Source organism: Bombina bombina, chromosome 12, assembly GCF_027579735.1.
Source record: "Bombina bombina isolate aBomBom1 chromosome 12, aBomBom1.pri, whole genome shotgun sequence".
Classification (NCBI taxonomy): Eukaryota; Metazoa; Chordata; class Amphibia; order Anura; family Bombinatoridae; genus Bombina; species Bombina bombina.
Window position 1 is genome coordinate 99,352,176 of NC_069510.1, and position 19,396 is coordinate 99,371,571.

Below are 19,396 nucleotides of genomic sequence, written 5' to 3' on the forward strand. Positions count from 1 at the left end.
GCACTGTAACAGCCAATCTCACAATAACTACAGTCACATTGTAACAACCACTTTCACAATAACTACGGTGGCACTGTAACAGCCAATCTCACAATAACTTCTGTGGCACTGTAACAGCCAATCTCACAATAAATACAGTGACACTGTAACAGCCAATCTCACAATAACTACAGTGACACTGTAACAGCCAATCTCACAATAACTATGGTCACATTGTAACAGCCAATCTCAAAATAACTACGGTGACACTGTAAAAGACAAACTCACAATAACTATGATCACATTGTAACAGACACTCTCACGATAACTTGCCATTGGTCAGGTAGACACAGAGAGTCTACTCCAAAAATGTTATTGTTTAAAAAGATAGATAACATCTTTACTACCCATTCCCCAGCTTTGCACAACCAACATTTCTGCCTGTTTCTAAGCCGCTACAGACCTCCTCTTATCTCATGCATTTTTATTAGCTTTTCACAACAAGACACTGCTAATTCATGTGTGCCATATAGATAACATTGCACTCACTCCTGTGGAGTTGTGCAGGACTCAGCACTAATTGGCTAAACTGCAAGTCTGTAAATAGCTCTGAGATAAGGGGGCAGCCTGCAGAGACTTAGATACAAGGTAATCACAGAGGTAAAAAGTGTATTAATATAACTGTGTTGGTTATGCAAAACTGGGGAATGGGTAATAAAGAGATTATCTATCTTTTTAAACAATAAAAACATTGGAGTAGACTGTCCCTTTAATGAATAAAGTTAGATTCACCCTACATGTTCTTGTCAGAAAGAATACACAAATATTACACGCATGTACATGTAAACTACATGGTGCAGGTGTCTTGGAATACGTAGATGGTCGCGCTTTAACCGGACTTTCACAATAACTAAGACCCTCACTGTCTGTCAAGTAGACACCAGAGAGATATGCAGAGGTAAAGGGATTAATGAATAAAAATGAGATCAATAAGCCCTTGTTCCTCTCACATAAATACTAACACGTGCACGCATGTACACAGCACTGCAGCTACAATGGAAAATACACAATCAATTTCGAATACTTAAATAACTTATAGCAAATTTGGCTGAAATCCAGCTTGACCTGGCAGTCGCCGCAAACCATGGAAAAGTCATTTTGAAAGTACTGAGATAGGGAGTATTTTCTACAGGGCCTCGTGAGAATCTTTAGACGTTACACCTCAGAAGTAATAACGTATTTCTGCTTAAAAAGCTACAAAAATCTAGAATAGAGTCAACGTTAATTTGTTTGTTTGCGATAAACTAACTGCAGCTTGAACAGGTTTCTCCTAGCAACCACATCAAAGGAAAAGCTGCTCCTTTTGCCTTCCTGTAGAGGCCACAGACCACTTGTAGGGCTGTGACAGGAAGTAATAGACACTGCACAGATGTAATGAATAATACATACTGCAATGATTTGTATTAAAGGGACAAAATACCCAAATGTTGAAGCACATGAAAGTGATGCATCATAGCTGTAAAAAGCTGAAAATATCACCTGAATATCTCTATGTAAGAAAGAAAGATATTTATCCTCATCCTAAGTATTCACACCACACTGTAATGAGACTTTAAGCAGCCAGTCAGTATGCTTGTCCCAGGACTTGCTAAGGAGTGTGTATCTGTCATGTGCAGGCACAGTCATGTTATTTTCATAATCAGTTTAAGTAAGTTCTATGAAATCTCATGAGATCACAGCAAAAGCAAAGCATTACCCCAGCACTGCTGATGCTGATTGGCTATTGTTTTTTTTTGTTGTTGTTTTTTTTTCTTTTCAACTTGCAGCTGGACAGCAGCTAAAGTATAACTGTTTACACAACACTTACTCTGGTGAGCTGAAGACATTGTGAGGTAAAATATCTTTCTTTTTTTACATAGAGATGCTCAGGTGATATTTTCCTGTCAGCTTTTTAGTTATACTGCATCAGTTTCAAGTGATTTAGCATATGAGTATTATGTCCCTTTAAGTATAACTCAGTGCTTAGTGCTTTTTTATAACAACAATGAAACAGACTGTTTTATATCCCTTTAAAGTAGGGAATGTATATATTAGATCATTATCAAATCTATATGGGAGTTACTGCATAGTGAATGTACAATCTAATCAAGCTTGTAAGTGAAAACATTTCTCTTGTGTCTTAGGTGGGCCAAGTGACTCATTTGCTTTGTGATACTGTTAAAGAAACACAAAACTCCACAAATCACTTTCATGGTTCAAATTGAGTGAAAAATAAAAAAAATATAATTTAATTCTTTTATTAAATTTATTTTGTTCGCTTAAAGGGCCATAATACCCAAATGTTGAAAGTGATGCAGCATAGCTGTAAAAAGCCGACTAGAAAATATCACCTGAGCATCTCTATGTAAAAAAGAAAGATATTTTACCTAAAAAGTTTCTCAGTAGCCACATCCCATTGTAAAGGACTTCTAAGCAACAAATCAGTATGTCTGTCCCGGGACAGCGGAAGGAGCAAGCTTACGTGCACTCTCATCTTATTTCCCTCTCATGAGAATTAAGTGAAATCTCATGAGATCACAGTAAGAGTTCATGACCTCAGCACTGATGATGCTGATTGGCTGCTGTTCATTTCTTCATTTTTTTTTTTACCTGCAGCTGGGCAGCAGCTGAGTATAATTTTTACACAGAACTAACTCTGCTGAGCTGAGGAAATTGTGAGGTAAAATATCTTCTTTTTTTACATAGAGATGCTCAGGTGATATTTTCCTGTCAGCTTTTTACAGTTATACTGCATCAGTGTCAAGTGATTTAGCATATAAGTATTATGTCCCTTTAAAAAAGGTTTACCTTTGCTAGCTTTAGTTGCATTTCTTAAAGTTTGCGTTAGCATTACGCCAGATACCAATTTATAATTTTTTTGCGCCTTTGGAGAACAAAAAATTCTCCTTCAAATACGCCCATTATAGTTCTCCATAGGTACTGAGAACAGCATTAGAGATCATTATGTCTTTGAGCTCGTGTCGTGCTAACATCTATTTCTGATGGAGTTCTTTCTGATTCTAGCAGGTCTATCTTTGACTAGATACATTTGCCAAATATAGAACGCAAAATAGCCCCACAAAGAACAAGAATTCTATTAATAATTTGAATGTGTTATGGTTATATAGGGTCATTATTTTAACAAAGTTAAAGTAAAAATGTATTGTAGTAACACACCAAAATAAATGTGTAAATTTGCCCCGTGTAAAACACGAATGTACTAGATTACTTAAAGAGGGCAAAAAATACTACCTAAAAAACCCCACAGGTTTTAAATGATGAATCAGAACTTCCTTTTTTCACGTGGAGAAATTCATCATAATTCGCACAAGCTCACCTTCCAAACAGCGCAAATTGATACATAATTGATCAATTTGTGCGCACCGTTGCGCCTCTCCAAGGGCGAGCTGCAGAGAATTCTCCTAGCCCTTGAGAAATCTACTCCGAAGACTTTACAAATTAGTAAACTATTACACCGCACAACAACCCAAAACAGCTGGAATTTTCACAATGTCTGCAAAAATATATAAGAGACATTTATGGAAGACAAAAATACAAATCACATGATGTTTGGTGAATAACGTTATATCATTTTAACAACACTAAAATAAAGTAGGGATTCGAGCAATTGACCAATCAAAAAGCAATAAAGGTTCATGAAACCCAATTTTTTTTCTTTCATGATTCAGATAGAGCAAACAATGTTTGTTTTTGAAACAGTTTCCAATTTACTTCTATTGTCAAATGTATTCTGTTCTCTTGGTATCCTTTGTTGCAAAGCAGGTAGGAAGGCTGAGGCGCATAAACATGTCTGGAGCAATATATGGCAGCAGTTTTACATTATACATTTGCAAGAAGAGAAGGTGGCAGCTGTGTTTGTGGTTGTGTAGTTCTCCACACCTGTGCAAGCTACCTACCGATGTATTCTTTTCAACAAAGGAAAGAAAGAGAACAAAGTAAATGTGATAATACAAGTTAATTGGAACTGAATCATAAAAGAAAAAATGATTAGAAGTAGAAATAATAAGTTCTGGTGTGTGCATTAGCTTTCACTGTTTAATCATTGTATACAGTACACATTAGGTAATAAATACACCAGTATGCTGTGCCTTACACGTGCATGTAGATGCTACACACAGGCACACAGTATGGTTGAGTCTAGAGGGCAGTTACTTGCCATAGTGCCATATCACCAACCTGTACTCACCCAGGCTGACTGTCTACACTAGGGCTCCGGGGGGCCAAGATCCCAGACCCCTCCCGTTCTGTAAACTTCCTTTGTCTCTTCTTCTTAGTTTTGTTACCTGAAACTAAGTTATATAAGAGAGAGGGAGGTAAGTGCCCGTGTGAGACAGATGCTTAACGATACCAGTGCATGGCACAACATACCAAGGTAAAAGCACAGCACGATTACTATATATCTAATAGTTATGTATTCATACATATGGGGATAACTCTGTACCTCACATACAGTCATACATACATACATACAGGGGATAACCGTGTATCTCACATACAGTCATACATACATACAGGGGATAACCGTGTATCTCACATACAGTCATACATACATACATACAGGGGATAACCGTGTATCTCACATACAGTCATACATACATACATACAGGGGATAACCGTGTACCTCACATACAGTCATACATACATATAGGGATAACTCTGTACCTCACATACAGTCATACATACATATGGGGATAACTCTGTACCTCACATACAGTCATACATACATACATACATACAGGGGATAACTCTGTACCTCACATACAGTCATACATACATACATACAGGGGATAACCATGTACCTCACATACAGTCATACATACATACATACAGTGGATAACTCTGTACCTCACATACAGTCATACATACATACAGGGGATAACTCTGTACCTCACATACAGTCATACATACATACAGGGGATAACTCTGTACCTCACATACAGTCATACATACATACATACAGGGGATAACTCTGTACCTCACATACAGTCATACATACATATGGGGATAACTCTGTACCTCACATACAGTCATACATACATACATACAGGGGATAACTCTGTACCTCACATACAGTCATACATACATACATACAGGGGATAACTCTGTACCTCACATACAGTCATACATACATACAGGGGATAACTCTGTACCTCACATACAGTCATACATACATACAGGCGATAACTCTGTACCTCACATACAGTCATACATACATACAGGGGATAACTCTGTACCTCACATACAGTCATACATACATACAGGGGATAACTCTGTACCTCACATACAGTCATACATACATACAGGGGATAACTCTGTACCTCACATACAGTCATACATACATACAGGGGATAACTCTGTACCTCACGTACAGTCATACATACATACATACAGGGGATAACTCTGTACCTCACATACAGTCATACATACATACATACAGGGGATACCTCTGTACCTCACATACAGTCATACATACATACAGGGGATACCTCTGTACCTCACATACAGTCATACATACATACAGGGGATAACTCTGTACCTCACGTACAGTCATACATACATACAGGGGATAACCATGTACCTCACATACAGTCATACATACATACAAGGGATAACCGTGTACCTCACATACAGTCATACATACATACATACAGGGGATAACTCTGTACCTCACATACAGTCATACATACATACAGGGGATAACTCTGTACCTCACATACAGTCATACATACATACAAGGGATAACTCTGTACCTCACATACAGTCATACATACATATGGGGATAACTCTGTACCTCACATACATACATACATACATACAGAGGATAACTCTGTACCTCACATACATACATACATACATACAAGGGATAACCGTGTACCTCACATACAGTCATACATACATACAGGGGATAACCATGTACCTCACATACAGTCATACATACATACATACAGGGGATAACTCTGTACCTCACATACATACATACATACATACAGGGGATAACCATGTACCTCACATACATACATACATACATACATACATACATACATACAGGGGATAACCATGTACCTCACATACACTCATACATACATACATACAGGGGATAACTCTGTACCTCACATACATACATACATACATACATACAGGGGATAACCATGTACCTCACATACACTCATACATACATACATACAGGGGATAACCATGTACCTCACATACAGTCATACATACATACAGGGGATAACTCTGTACCTCACATACAGTCATACATACATGCAGGGGATAACTCTGTACCTCACATACATACATACATACATACATACAGGGGATAACTCTGTACCTCACATACATACATACATACATACATACAGGGGATAACCATGTACCTCACACTCATACATACATACAGGGGATAACCATGTACCTCACATACAGTCATACATACATACAGGGGATAACTCTGTACCTCACATACAGTCATACATACATACAGGGGATAACTCTGTACCTCATATACATACATACATACATACAGGGGATAACTCTGTACCTCACATACAGTCATACATACATACAGGGGATAACTCTGTACCTCACATACAGTCATACATATATACATACATACAGGGGATAACCGTGTACCTCACATACAGTCATACATATATACATACAGGGGATAACCGTGTACCTCACATACAGTCATACATACATACAGGGGATAACTCTGTACCTCACATACAGTCATACATATATACATACATACAGGGGATAACCGTGTACCTCACATACAGTCATACATATATACATACAGGGGATAACCGTGTACCTCACATACAGTCATACATACATACAGGGGATAACTCTGTACCTCACATACATACATACATACATACATACATACAGGGGATAACTCTGTACCTCACATACAGTCATACATATATACATACATACAGGGGATAACCGTGTACCTCACATACAGTCATACATATATACATACAGGGGATAACCGTGTACCTCACATACAGTCATACATACATACATACAGGGGATAACCGTGTACCTCACATACAGTCATACATATATACATACAGGGGATAACCGTGTACCTCACATACAGTCATACATACATACAGGGGATAACTCTGTACCTCACATACATACATACATACATACAGGGGATAACCGTGTACCTCACATACAGTCATACATACATACAGGGGATAACTCTGTACTTCACATACAGTCATACATACATACATACATACATACAGGGGATAACTCCGTACCTCACATACAGTCATACATACATAGAGGGGATAACTCTGTACTTCACATACAGTCATACATACATACAGGGGATAACTCTGTACCTCACATACAGTCATACATACATACAGGGGATAACCATGTACCTCACATACAGTCATACATACATACATACAGGGGATAACTCCGTACCTCACATACATACATACATACATACATACATACATACATACAGGGGATAACTCTGTACCTCACATACAGTCATACATACATACAGGGGATAACCATGTACCTCACATACAGTCATACATACATACATACAGGGGATAACTCCGTACCTCACATACATACATACATACATACATACAGGGGATAACTCTGTACTTCACATACAGTCATACATACATACAGGGGATAACTCTGTACCTCACATACAGTCATACATACATACAGGGGATAACTCTGTACCTCACATACAGTCATACATACATACAAGGGATAACTCTGTACCTCACATACAGTCATACATACATACAGGGGATAACTCTGTACCTCACATACAGTCATACATACATACTTACAGGGGATAACTCTGTACCTCACATACATACATACATACATACAGGGGATAATCGTGTACCTCACATACATACATACATACATACAGGGGATAATCGTGTACCTCACATACAGTCATACATACATATGGGGATAACTCTGTACCTCACATACAGTCATACATACATACATACAGGGGATAATCGTGTACCTCACATACAGTCATACATACATATGGGGATAACTGTGTACCTCACATACAGTCATACATACATACATGGGATAACTCTGTACCTCACATACAGTCATACATACATACAGGGGATAATCGTGTACCTCACATACAGTCATACATACATACAGGGGATAACTCTGTACCTCACATACAGTCATACATACATACAGGGGATAATCGTGTACCTCACATACACTCATACATACATACAGGGGATAACTCTGTACCTCACATACATACATACATACAGGGGATAACTCTGTACCTCACATACAGTCATACATACATACAGGGGATAACCGTGTACCTCACATACAGTCATACATACATACATACAGGGGATAATCGTGTACCTCACATACAGTCATACATACATACAGGGGATAACTCTGTACCTCACATACAGTCATACATACATACAGGGGATAACTCTGTACCTCACATACATACATACATACAGGGGATAACCGTGTACCTCACATACAGTCATACATACATACATACATACAGGGGATAACCGTGTACCTCACATACAGTCATACATACATACAGGGGATAACTCTGTACCTCACATACAGTCATACATACATATGGGGATAACTCTGTACCTCACATACAGTCATACATACATACAAGGGATAACTCTGTACCTCACATACAGTCATACATACATACAGGGGATAACTCTGTACCTCACATACACTCATACATACATACAGGGGATAACTCTGTACCTCACATACAGTCATACATACATACAGGGGATAACCGTGTATCTCACGTACAGTCATACATACATACAGGGGATAACTCTGTACCTCACATACAGTCATACATACATACAGGGGATAACTCTGTACCTCACATACAGTCATACATACATACAGGGGATAACTCTGTACCTCACATACAGTCATACATACATACATACAGGGGATAACTCTGTACCTCACATACAGTCATACATACATACAGGGGATAACTCTGTACCTCACATACAGTCATACATACAGGGGATAACTCTGTACCTCACATACAGTCATACATACATACAGGGGATAACTCTGTACCTCACATACAGTCATACATACATACAGGGGATAACTCTGTACCTCACATACAGTCATACATACATACAGGGGATAACCGTGTATCTCATATACAGTCATACATACATACAGGGGATAACTCTGTACCTCACATACAGTCATACATACATACAGGGGATAGCCGTGTACCTCACATACAGTCATACATACATACAGGCGATAACTCTGTACCTCACATACAGTCATACATACATACAGGCGATAACTCTGTACCTCACATACAGTCATACATACATACAGGGGATAACTCTGTACCTCACATACAGTCATACATACATACATGGGATAACTCTGTACCTCACATACAGTCATACATACATACAGGGGATAACTCTGTACCTCACATACAGTCATACATACATACAGGCGATAACTCTGTACCTCACATACAGTCATACATACATACAGGGGATAACTCTGTACCTCACATACAGTCATACATACATACAGGGGATAGCCGTGTACCTCACATACAGTCATACATACATACAGGCGATAACTCTGTACCTCACATACAGTCATACATACATACAGGCGATAACTCTGTACCTCACATACAGTCATACATACATACAGGGGATAACTCTGTACCTCACATACAGTCATACATACATACATGGGATAACTCTGTACCTCACATACAGTCATACATACATACAGGGGATAACTCTGTACCTCACATACAGTCATACATACATACAGGCGATAACTCTGTACCTCACATACAGTCATACATACATACATACAGGGGATAATCGTGTACCTCACATACAGTCATACATACATACAGGGGATAACTCTGTACCTCACATACAGTCATACATACATACAGGGGATAACTCTGTACCTCACATACAGTCATACATACATATGGGGATAACTCTGTACCTCACATACAGTCATACATACATACATACAGGGGATAACTCTGTACCTCACATACAGTCATACATACATACAGGGGATAACTCTGTACCTCACATACAGTCATACATACATACATACAGGGGATAACTCTGTACCTCACATACAGTCATACATACATACAGGGGATAACTCTGTACCTCACATACAGTCATACATACATACATGGGATAACTCTGTACCTCACATACAGTCATACATACATACAGGGGATAACCGTGTACCTCACATACAGTCATACATACATACAGGGGATAACCGTGTACCTCACATACACTCATACATACATACATACAGGGGATAACTCTGTACCTCACATACAGTCATACATACATACAGGAGATAACTCTGTACCTCACATACAGTCATACATACATACAGGGGATAACTCTGTACCTCACATACACTCATACATACATACAGGGGATAACTCTGTACCTCACATACAGTCATACATACATACAGGGGATAACCGTGTACCTCACATACAGTCATACATACATACAGGGGATAACCATGTACCTCACATACAGGCATACATACATACAGGGGATAACTCTGTACCTCATATACAGTCATACATACATACATACAGGGGATAACCGTGTACCTCACATACAGTCATACATACATACAGGGGATAACTCTGTACCTCATATACAGTCATACATACATACATACAGGGGATAACCATGTACCTCACAGTCATACATACATACATACAGGGGATAACCTTGTATCTCACATACAGTCATACATACATACAGGGGATAAGTCTGTACCTCACATACAGTCATACATACATACAGGGGATAACTCTGTACCTCACATACAGTCATACATACATACAGGGGATAACTCTGTACCTCACATACAGTCATACATACATACAAGGGATAACTCTGTACCTCACATACAGTCATACATACATACATACAGGGGATAACCGTGTACCTCACATACAGTCATACATACATACAGGGGATAACTCTGTACCTCACATACAGTCATACATACATACATACATACAGGGGATAACCGTGTATATCACATACAGTCATACATACATACAGGGGATAACTCTGTACCTCACATACAGTCATACATACATACAGGGGATAACCGTGTATCTCACATACAGTCATACATACATACATACAGGGGATACCTCTGTACCTCACATACAGTCATACATACATACAGGGGATAACTCTGTACCTCACATAGAGTCATACATACATACAGGGGATAACTCTGTACCTCACATACAGTCATACATACATACAGGGGATAACCGTGTATCTCACATACAGTCATACATACATACAGGGGATAACTCTGTACCTCACATACAGTCATACATACATACAGGGGATAACTCTGTACCTCACATACAGTCATACATACATACAGGGGATAACTCTGTACCTCACATACAGTCATACATACATACATGGGATAACTCTGTACCTCACATACAGTCATACATACATACATACATACAGGGGATAACCGTGTACCTCACATACAGTCATACATACATACAGGGGATAACCGTGTACCTCACATACACTCATACATACATACATACAGGGGATAACTCTGTACCTCACATACAGTCATACATACATACAGGAGATAACTCTGTACCTCACATACAGTCATACATACATACAGGGGATAACTCTGTACCTCACATACACTCATACATACATACAGGGGATAACTCTGTACCTCACATACAGTCATACATACATACAGGGGATAACCGTGTACCTCACATACAGTCATACATACATACAGGGGATAATCGTGTACCTCACATACACTCATACATACATACAGGGGATAACTCTGTACCTCACATACATACATACATACAGGGGATAACTCTGTACCTCACATACAGTCATACATACATACAGGGGATAACCGTGTACCTCACATACAGTCATACATACATACATACAGGGGATAATCGTGTACCTCACATACAGTCATACATACATACAGGGGATAACTCTGTACCTCACATACAGTCATACATACATACAGGGGATAACTCTGTACCTCACATACATACATACATACAGGGGATAACTGTGTACCTCACATACAGTCATACATACATACATACATACATACATACAGGGGATAACCGTGTACCTCACATACAGTCATACATACATACAGGGGATAACTCTGTACCTCACATACAGTCATACATACATATGGGGATAACTCTGTACCTCACATACAGTCATACATACATACAGGGGATAACTCTGTACCTCACATACAGTCATACATACATACATACAGGGGATAACTCTGTACCTCACATACAGTCATACATACATACAGGGGATAACTCTGTACCTCACATACAGTCATACATACAGGGGATAACTCTGTACCTCACATACAGTCATACATACATACAGGGGATAACTCTGTACCTCACATACAGTCATACATACATACAGGGGATAACTCTGTACCTCACATACAGTCATACATACATACAGGGGATAACCGTGTATCTCATATACAGTCATACATACATACAGGGGATAACTCTGTACCTCACATACAGTCATACATACATACAGGGGATAGCCGTGTACCTCACATACAGTCATACATACATACAGGCGATAACTCTGTACCTCACATACAGTCATACATACATACAGGCGATAACTCTGTACCTCACATACAGTCATACATACATACAGGGGATAACTCTGTACCTCACATACAGTCATACATACATACATGGGATAACTCTGTACCTCACATACAGTCATACATACATACAGGGGATAACTCTGTACCTCACATACAGTCATACATACATACAGGCGATAACTCTGTACCTCACATACAGTCATACATACATACAGGGGATAACTCTGTACCTCACATACAGTCATACATATATACAGGGGATAGCCGTGTACCTCACATACAGTCATACATACATACAGGCGATAACTCTGTACCTCACATACAGTCATACATACATGCAGGCGATAACTCTGTACCTCACATACAGTCATACATACATACAGGGGATAACTCTGTACCTCACATACAGTCATACATACATACATGGGATAACTCTGTACCTCACATACAGTCATACATACATACAGGGGATAACTCTGTACCTCACATACAGTCATACATACATACAGGCGATAACTCTGTACCTCACATACAGTCATACATACATACATACAGGGGATAATCGTGTACCTCACATACAGTCATACATACATACAGGGGATAACTCTGTACCTCACATACAGTCATACATACATACAGGGGATAACTCTGTACCTCACATACAGTCATACATACATATGGGGATAACTCTGTACCTCACATACAGTCATACATACATACATACAGGGGATAACTCTGTACCTCACATACAGTCATACATACATACAGGGGATAACTCTGTACCTCACATACAGTCATACATACATACATACAGGGGATAACTCTGTACCTCACATACAGTCATACATACATACAGGGGATAACTCTGTACCTCACATACAGTCATACATACATACATGGGATAACTCTGTACCTCACATACAGTCATACATACATACCGGGTATAACCGTGTACCTCACATACAGTCATACATACATACAGGGGATAACCGTGTACCTCACATACACTCATACATACATACATACATACAGGGGATAACTCTGTACCTCACATACAGTCATACATACATACAGGAGATAACTCTGTACCTCACATACAGTCATACATACATACAGGGGATAACTCTGTACCTCACATACACTCATACATACATACAGGGGATAACTCTGTACCTCACATACAGTCATACATACATACAGGGGATAACCGTGTACCTCACATACAGTCATACATACATACAGGGGATAACCATGTACCTCACATACAGGCATACATACATACAGGGGATAACTCTGTACCTCATATACAGTCATACATACATACATACAGGGGATAACCGTGTACCTCACATACAGTCATACATACATACAGGGGATAACTCTGTACCTCATATACAGTCATACATACATACATACAGGGGATAACCATGTACCTCACAGTCATACATACATACATACAGGGGATAACCTTGTATCTCACATACAGTCATACATACATACAGGGGATAAGTCTGTACCTCACATACAGTCATACATACATACAGGGGATAACTCTGTACCTCACATACAGTCATACATACATACAGGGGATAACTCTGTACCTCACATACAGTCATACATACATACAAGGGATAACTCTGTACCTCACATACAGTCATACATACATACAGGGGATAACCGTGTACCTCACATACAGTCATACATACATACAGGGGATAACTCTGTACCTCACATACAGTCATACATACATACATACAGGGGATAACCGTGTATATCACATACAGTCATACATACATACAGGGGATAACTCTGTACCTCACATACAGTCATACATACATACAGGGGATAACTCTGTACCTCACATAGAGTCATACATATATACATACATACAGGGGATAACCATGTACCTCACATACAGTCATACATACATACAGGGGATAACCGTGTACCTCACATACAGTCATACATACATACAGGGGATAACTCTGTACCTCACATACAGTCATACATACATACAGGGGATAACCGTGTATCTCACATACAGTCATACATACATACAGGGGATAACTCTGTACCTCACATACAGTCATACATACATACAGGGGATAACTCTGTACCTCACATACAGTCATACATACATACAGGGGATAACTCTGTACCTCACATACAGTCATACATACATACAGGGGATAACCGTGTATCTCACATACAGTCATACATACATACAGGGGATAACTCTGTACCTCACATACAGTCATACATACATACAGGGGATAACCGTGTACCTCACATACAGTCATACATACATGGGATAACTGTGTACCATATATACATACATACATATGGGGATAACCATGTACCTCACATACAGTCATACATACATACATATGGGGATAACCGTGTACCTCACATACACTCATACATACAGGGGATAGCCGTGTACCTCAGAGTACCTCACGTAAGTCATACATATATATGGGAATAACCATGTAACTCACATTCATTCATACATAAGGGGATAACCATGTGCCTCATATATATTCATACATACATACATACAAAGGATAGCTGTGTACCGCACAGTACGTCACATACAGTCACACATATATATATATAGAGGGGATAGCCATGTACCTCACATACATTTATACATAGATATTGGGGATAACTGTATACCTCACATAAAGTCATACATACATACAGGGGATAGTCGTGTACCTCACATACAGTTACATACAGGGGATAGCTGTGTACCTTACATACAATCATACATACAGGGGATAACCGTGTAAGTCACGTACAGTCATACATACAGGGGATAACTGTGTAAGTCACATACAGTCATACATACAGGGGATAACTGTGTAAGTCACGTACAGTCATACATACAGGGGATAACTGTGTAAGTCACATACAGTCATACATACAGGGGATAACTGTGTAAGTCACATACAGTCATACATACAGGGGATAACTGTGTAAGTCACATACAGTCATACATACAGGGGATAACCGTGTAAGTCACATACAGTCATACATACAGGGGATAACCGCGTAAGTCACATACAGTCATACATACAGGGGATAACTGTGTAAGTCACATACAGTCATACATACAGGGGATAACTGTGTAAGTCACATACAGTTATACATACAGAGGATAACCGTGTAAGTCATGTACAGTCATACATACAGGGGATAACTGTGTAAGTCACATACAGTCATACATACAGGGGATAACTGTGTAAGTCACATACAGTCATACATAATACAAGTACACCAGGGATAGCCTTGTATAGAAGAATCAGGGATGTCAGGGTAAGAGACAGCTTTGCATGAGGGAGATCAGGGATGTCAGGGTAAGAGACAGCTGTGTATAGGAGTGATCAGAGTAAGAGACAGTTGTGTATAGGAGCAATCAGAGTAAGAGACAGCTGTATATAGTAGCGATCAGAGTAAGAGACTGCTGTGTATGGGAGAAGTCAGAGTAAGAGACAGCTGTGTATAGAAACAATCAGAGTAAGAGACAATTGTATATAGGAGCGATCAGAGTAAGTGACAGCTGTGTATGGGAGCAATCAGAGTAAGAGACAGCTGTGTATGGGAGAAGTCAGAGTAAGACCCTGCTGTGTATAGGAGCGATCAGAGTAAGAGACAGCTCTGTATGAGAGAAGTCAGGGTAAGAGACAGCTGTGTATAGGACAAGACAGGGTAAGAGACAGCTGTGTATAGGAGAAGTCAGGGTAAGAGACAGCTGTGTATAGGAGAATTCAAGGTAAGAGACAGCTGTGTATAGGACAAGTCAGGATAAGAGACAGTTGTGTATAGGAGAAGTGAGAAGTCAGGGTTAGAGACAGTTGTGTATAGGAGAAGTCAAGGTAAGAGAAAGCATTGTACTTGAGATATCAGAGATATCAGGATTAGAGACTGTATTTGTGAGTGTTCACACACATCACAATGAGACATTGCTATAAAGTGCTGCTTTACAAAGAGCTGTAAGGGTGACAACAGAAGGCTTTGCCTTCCCTGACTAATTTGGAGGTCCCAGCCCCCCCGGAAGACAATGAATGGAGCACTTACCTTTCTTGGAGCTCATGTCAGAGTTGGGGTGGCAATGTGGGGGAGAACAGACATAGTGAGTGAGCAGAGACAGGGTGGAGAGACAGTAAAGAGACAGCTGCAGAAACAAGAGATAACAGCTGCAAGACACAAAATAGAGAGGGGGTCAGACAGGACTGGTCTAAGCAGAGGAACAGACAGCAATAGCCAGGGACTGGGGAGGGGGCTGATAGTGTGAGACGGCAGCAGGGCTATAGAGGGACAGCTGCAAGCAGGAGGAGGGACAGCTTATGTCACAGAGGGAGGAGACATGTGACATCAGAAGAGGCAGCCTGACCTGCTCCCCCCACTCACACAGAGGTGACACTGGCATTGTGCATGTACCAATGCTTGCAGCCCACTGGCACTGCCAGGGTTAAAGGCTGGTCAAGTCAGCCCTCACTGCTGTTATCTGTGCTAATAACGACCAGCAATAATGATCTCTATTTATATCTGTGTACTGGGGGAGGAAGGCTTCTGTACAATGCTCAGTATGGGGTGGCATAACTGGAGCCCTGCACTGAGCATGTGTCATACAGCTGCTCTCAGCCTACAGCATACAATTGTCTTTTTATACATTATGTGTTTGTTTATTAATATATAAATGGTTGTGGTGTAGAGACATTGGTAAAAAAGTGATACACTTTCTCATCTAAATTGTATTATTATTAATATAATAATAATAATCCAAATTGGTTCCACATCTCAATGGTGAGAAATTAGACGTTGACATGAAACAAACATAAAATCAGCTTTGTTTGCTACAGCGTTTCAGTAAGATAATTGCGTGGTTGTGCCATTCAGCTAAACCACCCTAATCACATACACCATACTAAAAAAAACAGACTATGAGAAACTGACTTTTACCTCAATTTTTACGCATGTATTCGGAAGCAAAATACCTGCCCAAACCAAAAACGGAGACTTATTGACACTAATAAACTAATATTATTTCAAGTTAAATAATTGCAATCAGAAATCAACATTTTAATGTCAGGTTTGAGTTATTTATTGTCGCCTAGATTACGAGTTTTGCGTTAGAGGCTGTGCGGTGCTAACAAGCAGTTTATGCTCACCGCTCGCTTACAGACAGCGCTGGTATTACGGGTTTTTACAAACCCGGCGTTAACCGCAAAAAAAGTGAGCGTAGAGCAAAATTTAGCTCCACATCTCACCTCAATACCAGCGCTGCTTACGTTAGCGGTGAGCTGGTAAAACGTGCTCGTGCACGATTTGACCATAGGAATCAATGGGGGAGAGCCGGCTGAAAAAAACCCTAACACCTGCAAAAAAGCAGTGTAAAGCTCCTAATGCAGCCCCATTGTTTCCTATGGGAAAATACATTTTATGTTTACACCTAACACCCTAACATGAACCCCGAGTCTAAACACCCCTAATCTTACACTTATTAACCCCTAATATGCCGCCCCCAACATCGCCGTCACCTACATTATATTATTAACCCCTAATCTGCCGCTCTGGACATCGCCGCCACCTACATTATACTTATGAACCCCTAATCTGCTGCCCCCAACATCGCCGACACCTACATTATATTTATTAACCCCTAATCTGCCGCCACCAACCTACATTTATTAACCCCTAATCTGCTGCCCCCAACGTCGCTGCCACTATAATAAAGTTATTAACCCCTAAACCTAAGTCTAACCCTAACCCCCCTAACTTAAATATAATTTAAATAAATCTAAATAAAATTACTACAATTAACTAAATAATTCCTATTTAAAACAAAATACTTACCTATAAAATAAACCCTAAGCTAGCTACAATGTAACTAATAGTTACATTTGTATCTATCTTAGGGTTCATTTTTATTTTACAGGCAAGTTTGTATTTATTTTAACTAGGTACAATAGTCATTAAATAGTTATTAAGTATTTAATAACTACCTAGTGAAAATAAAGACAAATTTACCTGTAAAATAAAACCTAACCTAAGTTACAATTACACCTAACACTACACTACAATTAAATTAATTACATAAATTAAATACAATTAATTTAAATTAATTAAAATTATCTAAAGTACAAATAAAAATAAACACTAAATTACAGAAAATAATAAAGAAATTACAAGATTTTTAAACTAATTACACCTACTCTAATCCCCCTAACAAAATAAAAAAGCCCCCCAAAATAAAAAAGCCCTACCCTACACAAATTTACAAATAGCCCTTAAAGGGGCCTTTTAAGGGGCATTGCCCCAAAGTAATCAGCTCTTTTACCTGTAAAAAAAAAAAATATATACCCCCCCCAACATTAAAACCCACCACCCACACAACCAACCCTACTCTAAAAGCCACACAATCCCCCCTTAAAAAAAATCTAACACTAACCCCCTGAAGATCACGTTACCGGGAGACGTCTTCACCCAACCGGGCCGAAGTCCTCAGCGAAGCCGGGAGAAGTCTTCATCCAAGCCGGGCGAAGTGGTCCGAAGTGGAACAGCCAATAGAATGCCAGCT

The 19,396-nt window shown here is 39.4% G+C and overlaps 1 protein-coding gene across 2 annotated transcripts in view; it reads right to left on the reverse strand.

The window, feature by feature from the left end:
• Nucleotides 1–17,137, reverse strand: part of SRPK3 (SRSF protein kinase 3) — a 92,134-nt gene extending 74,997 nt beyond the window's left edge. The window contains exons 1-2 of one of the 2 annotated variants that reach the window (XM_053695640.1): nucleotides 16,894–17,137; nucleotides 4,226–4,328 (exon numbers count right to left, since the gene is read on the reverse strand). In XM_053695640.1, coding sequence (XP_053551615.1) covers nucleotides 4,226–4,328; nucleotides 16,894–16,909 — 119 coding nt within the window. In that variant the 5' untranslated portion in view covers nucleotides 16,910–17,137. Of the gene's footprint in view, nucleotides 1–3,355; nucleotides 3,397–4,225; nucleotides 4,329–16,893 lie in introns of those variants that run through there. The other variant, XM_053695641.1, reaches the window with a different exon arrangement.
• Nucleotides 17,138–19,396: the final 2,259 nt, after the last annotated feature.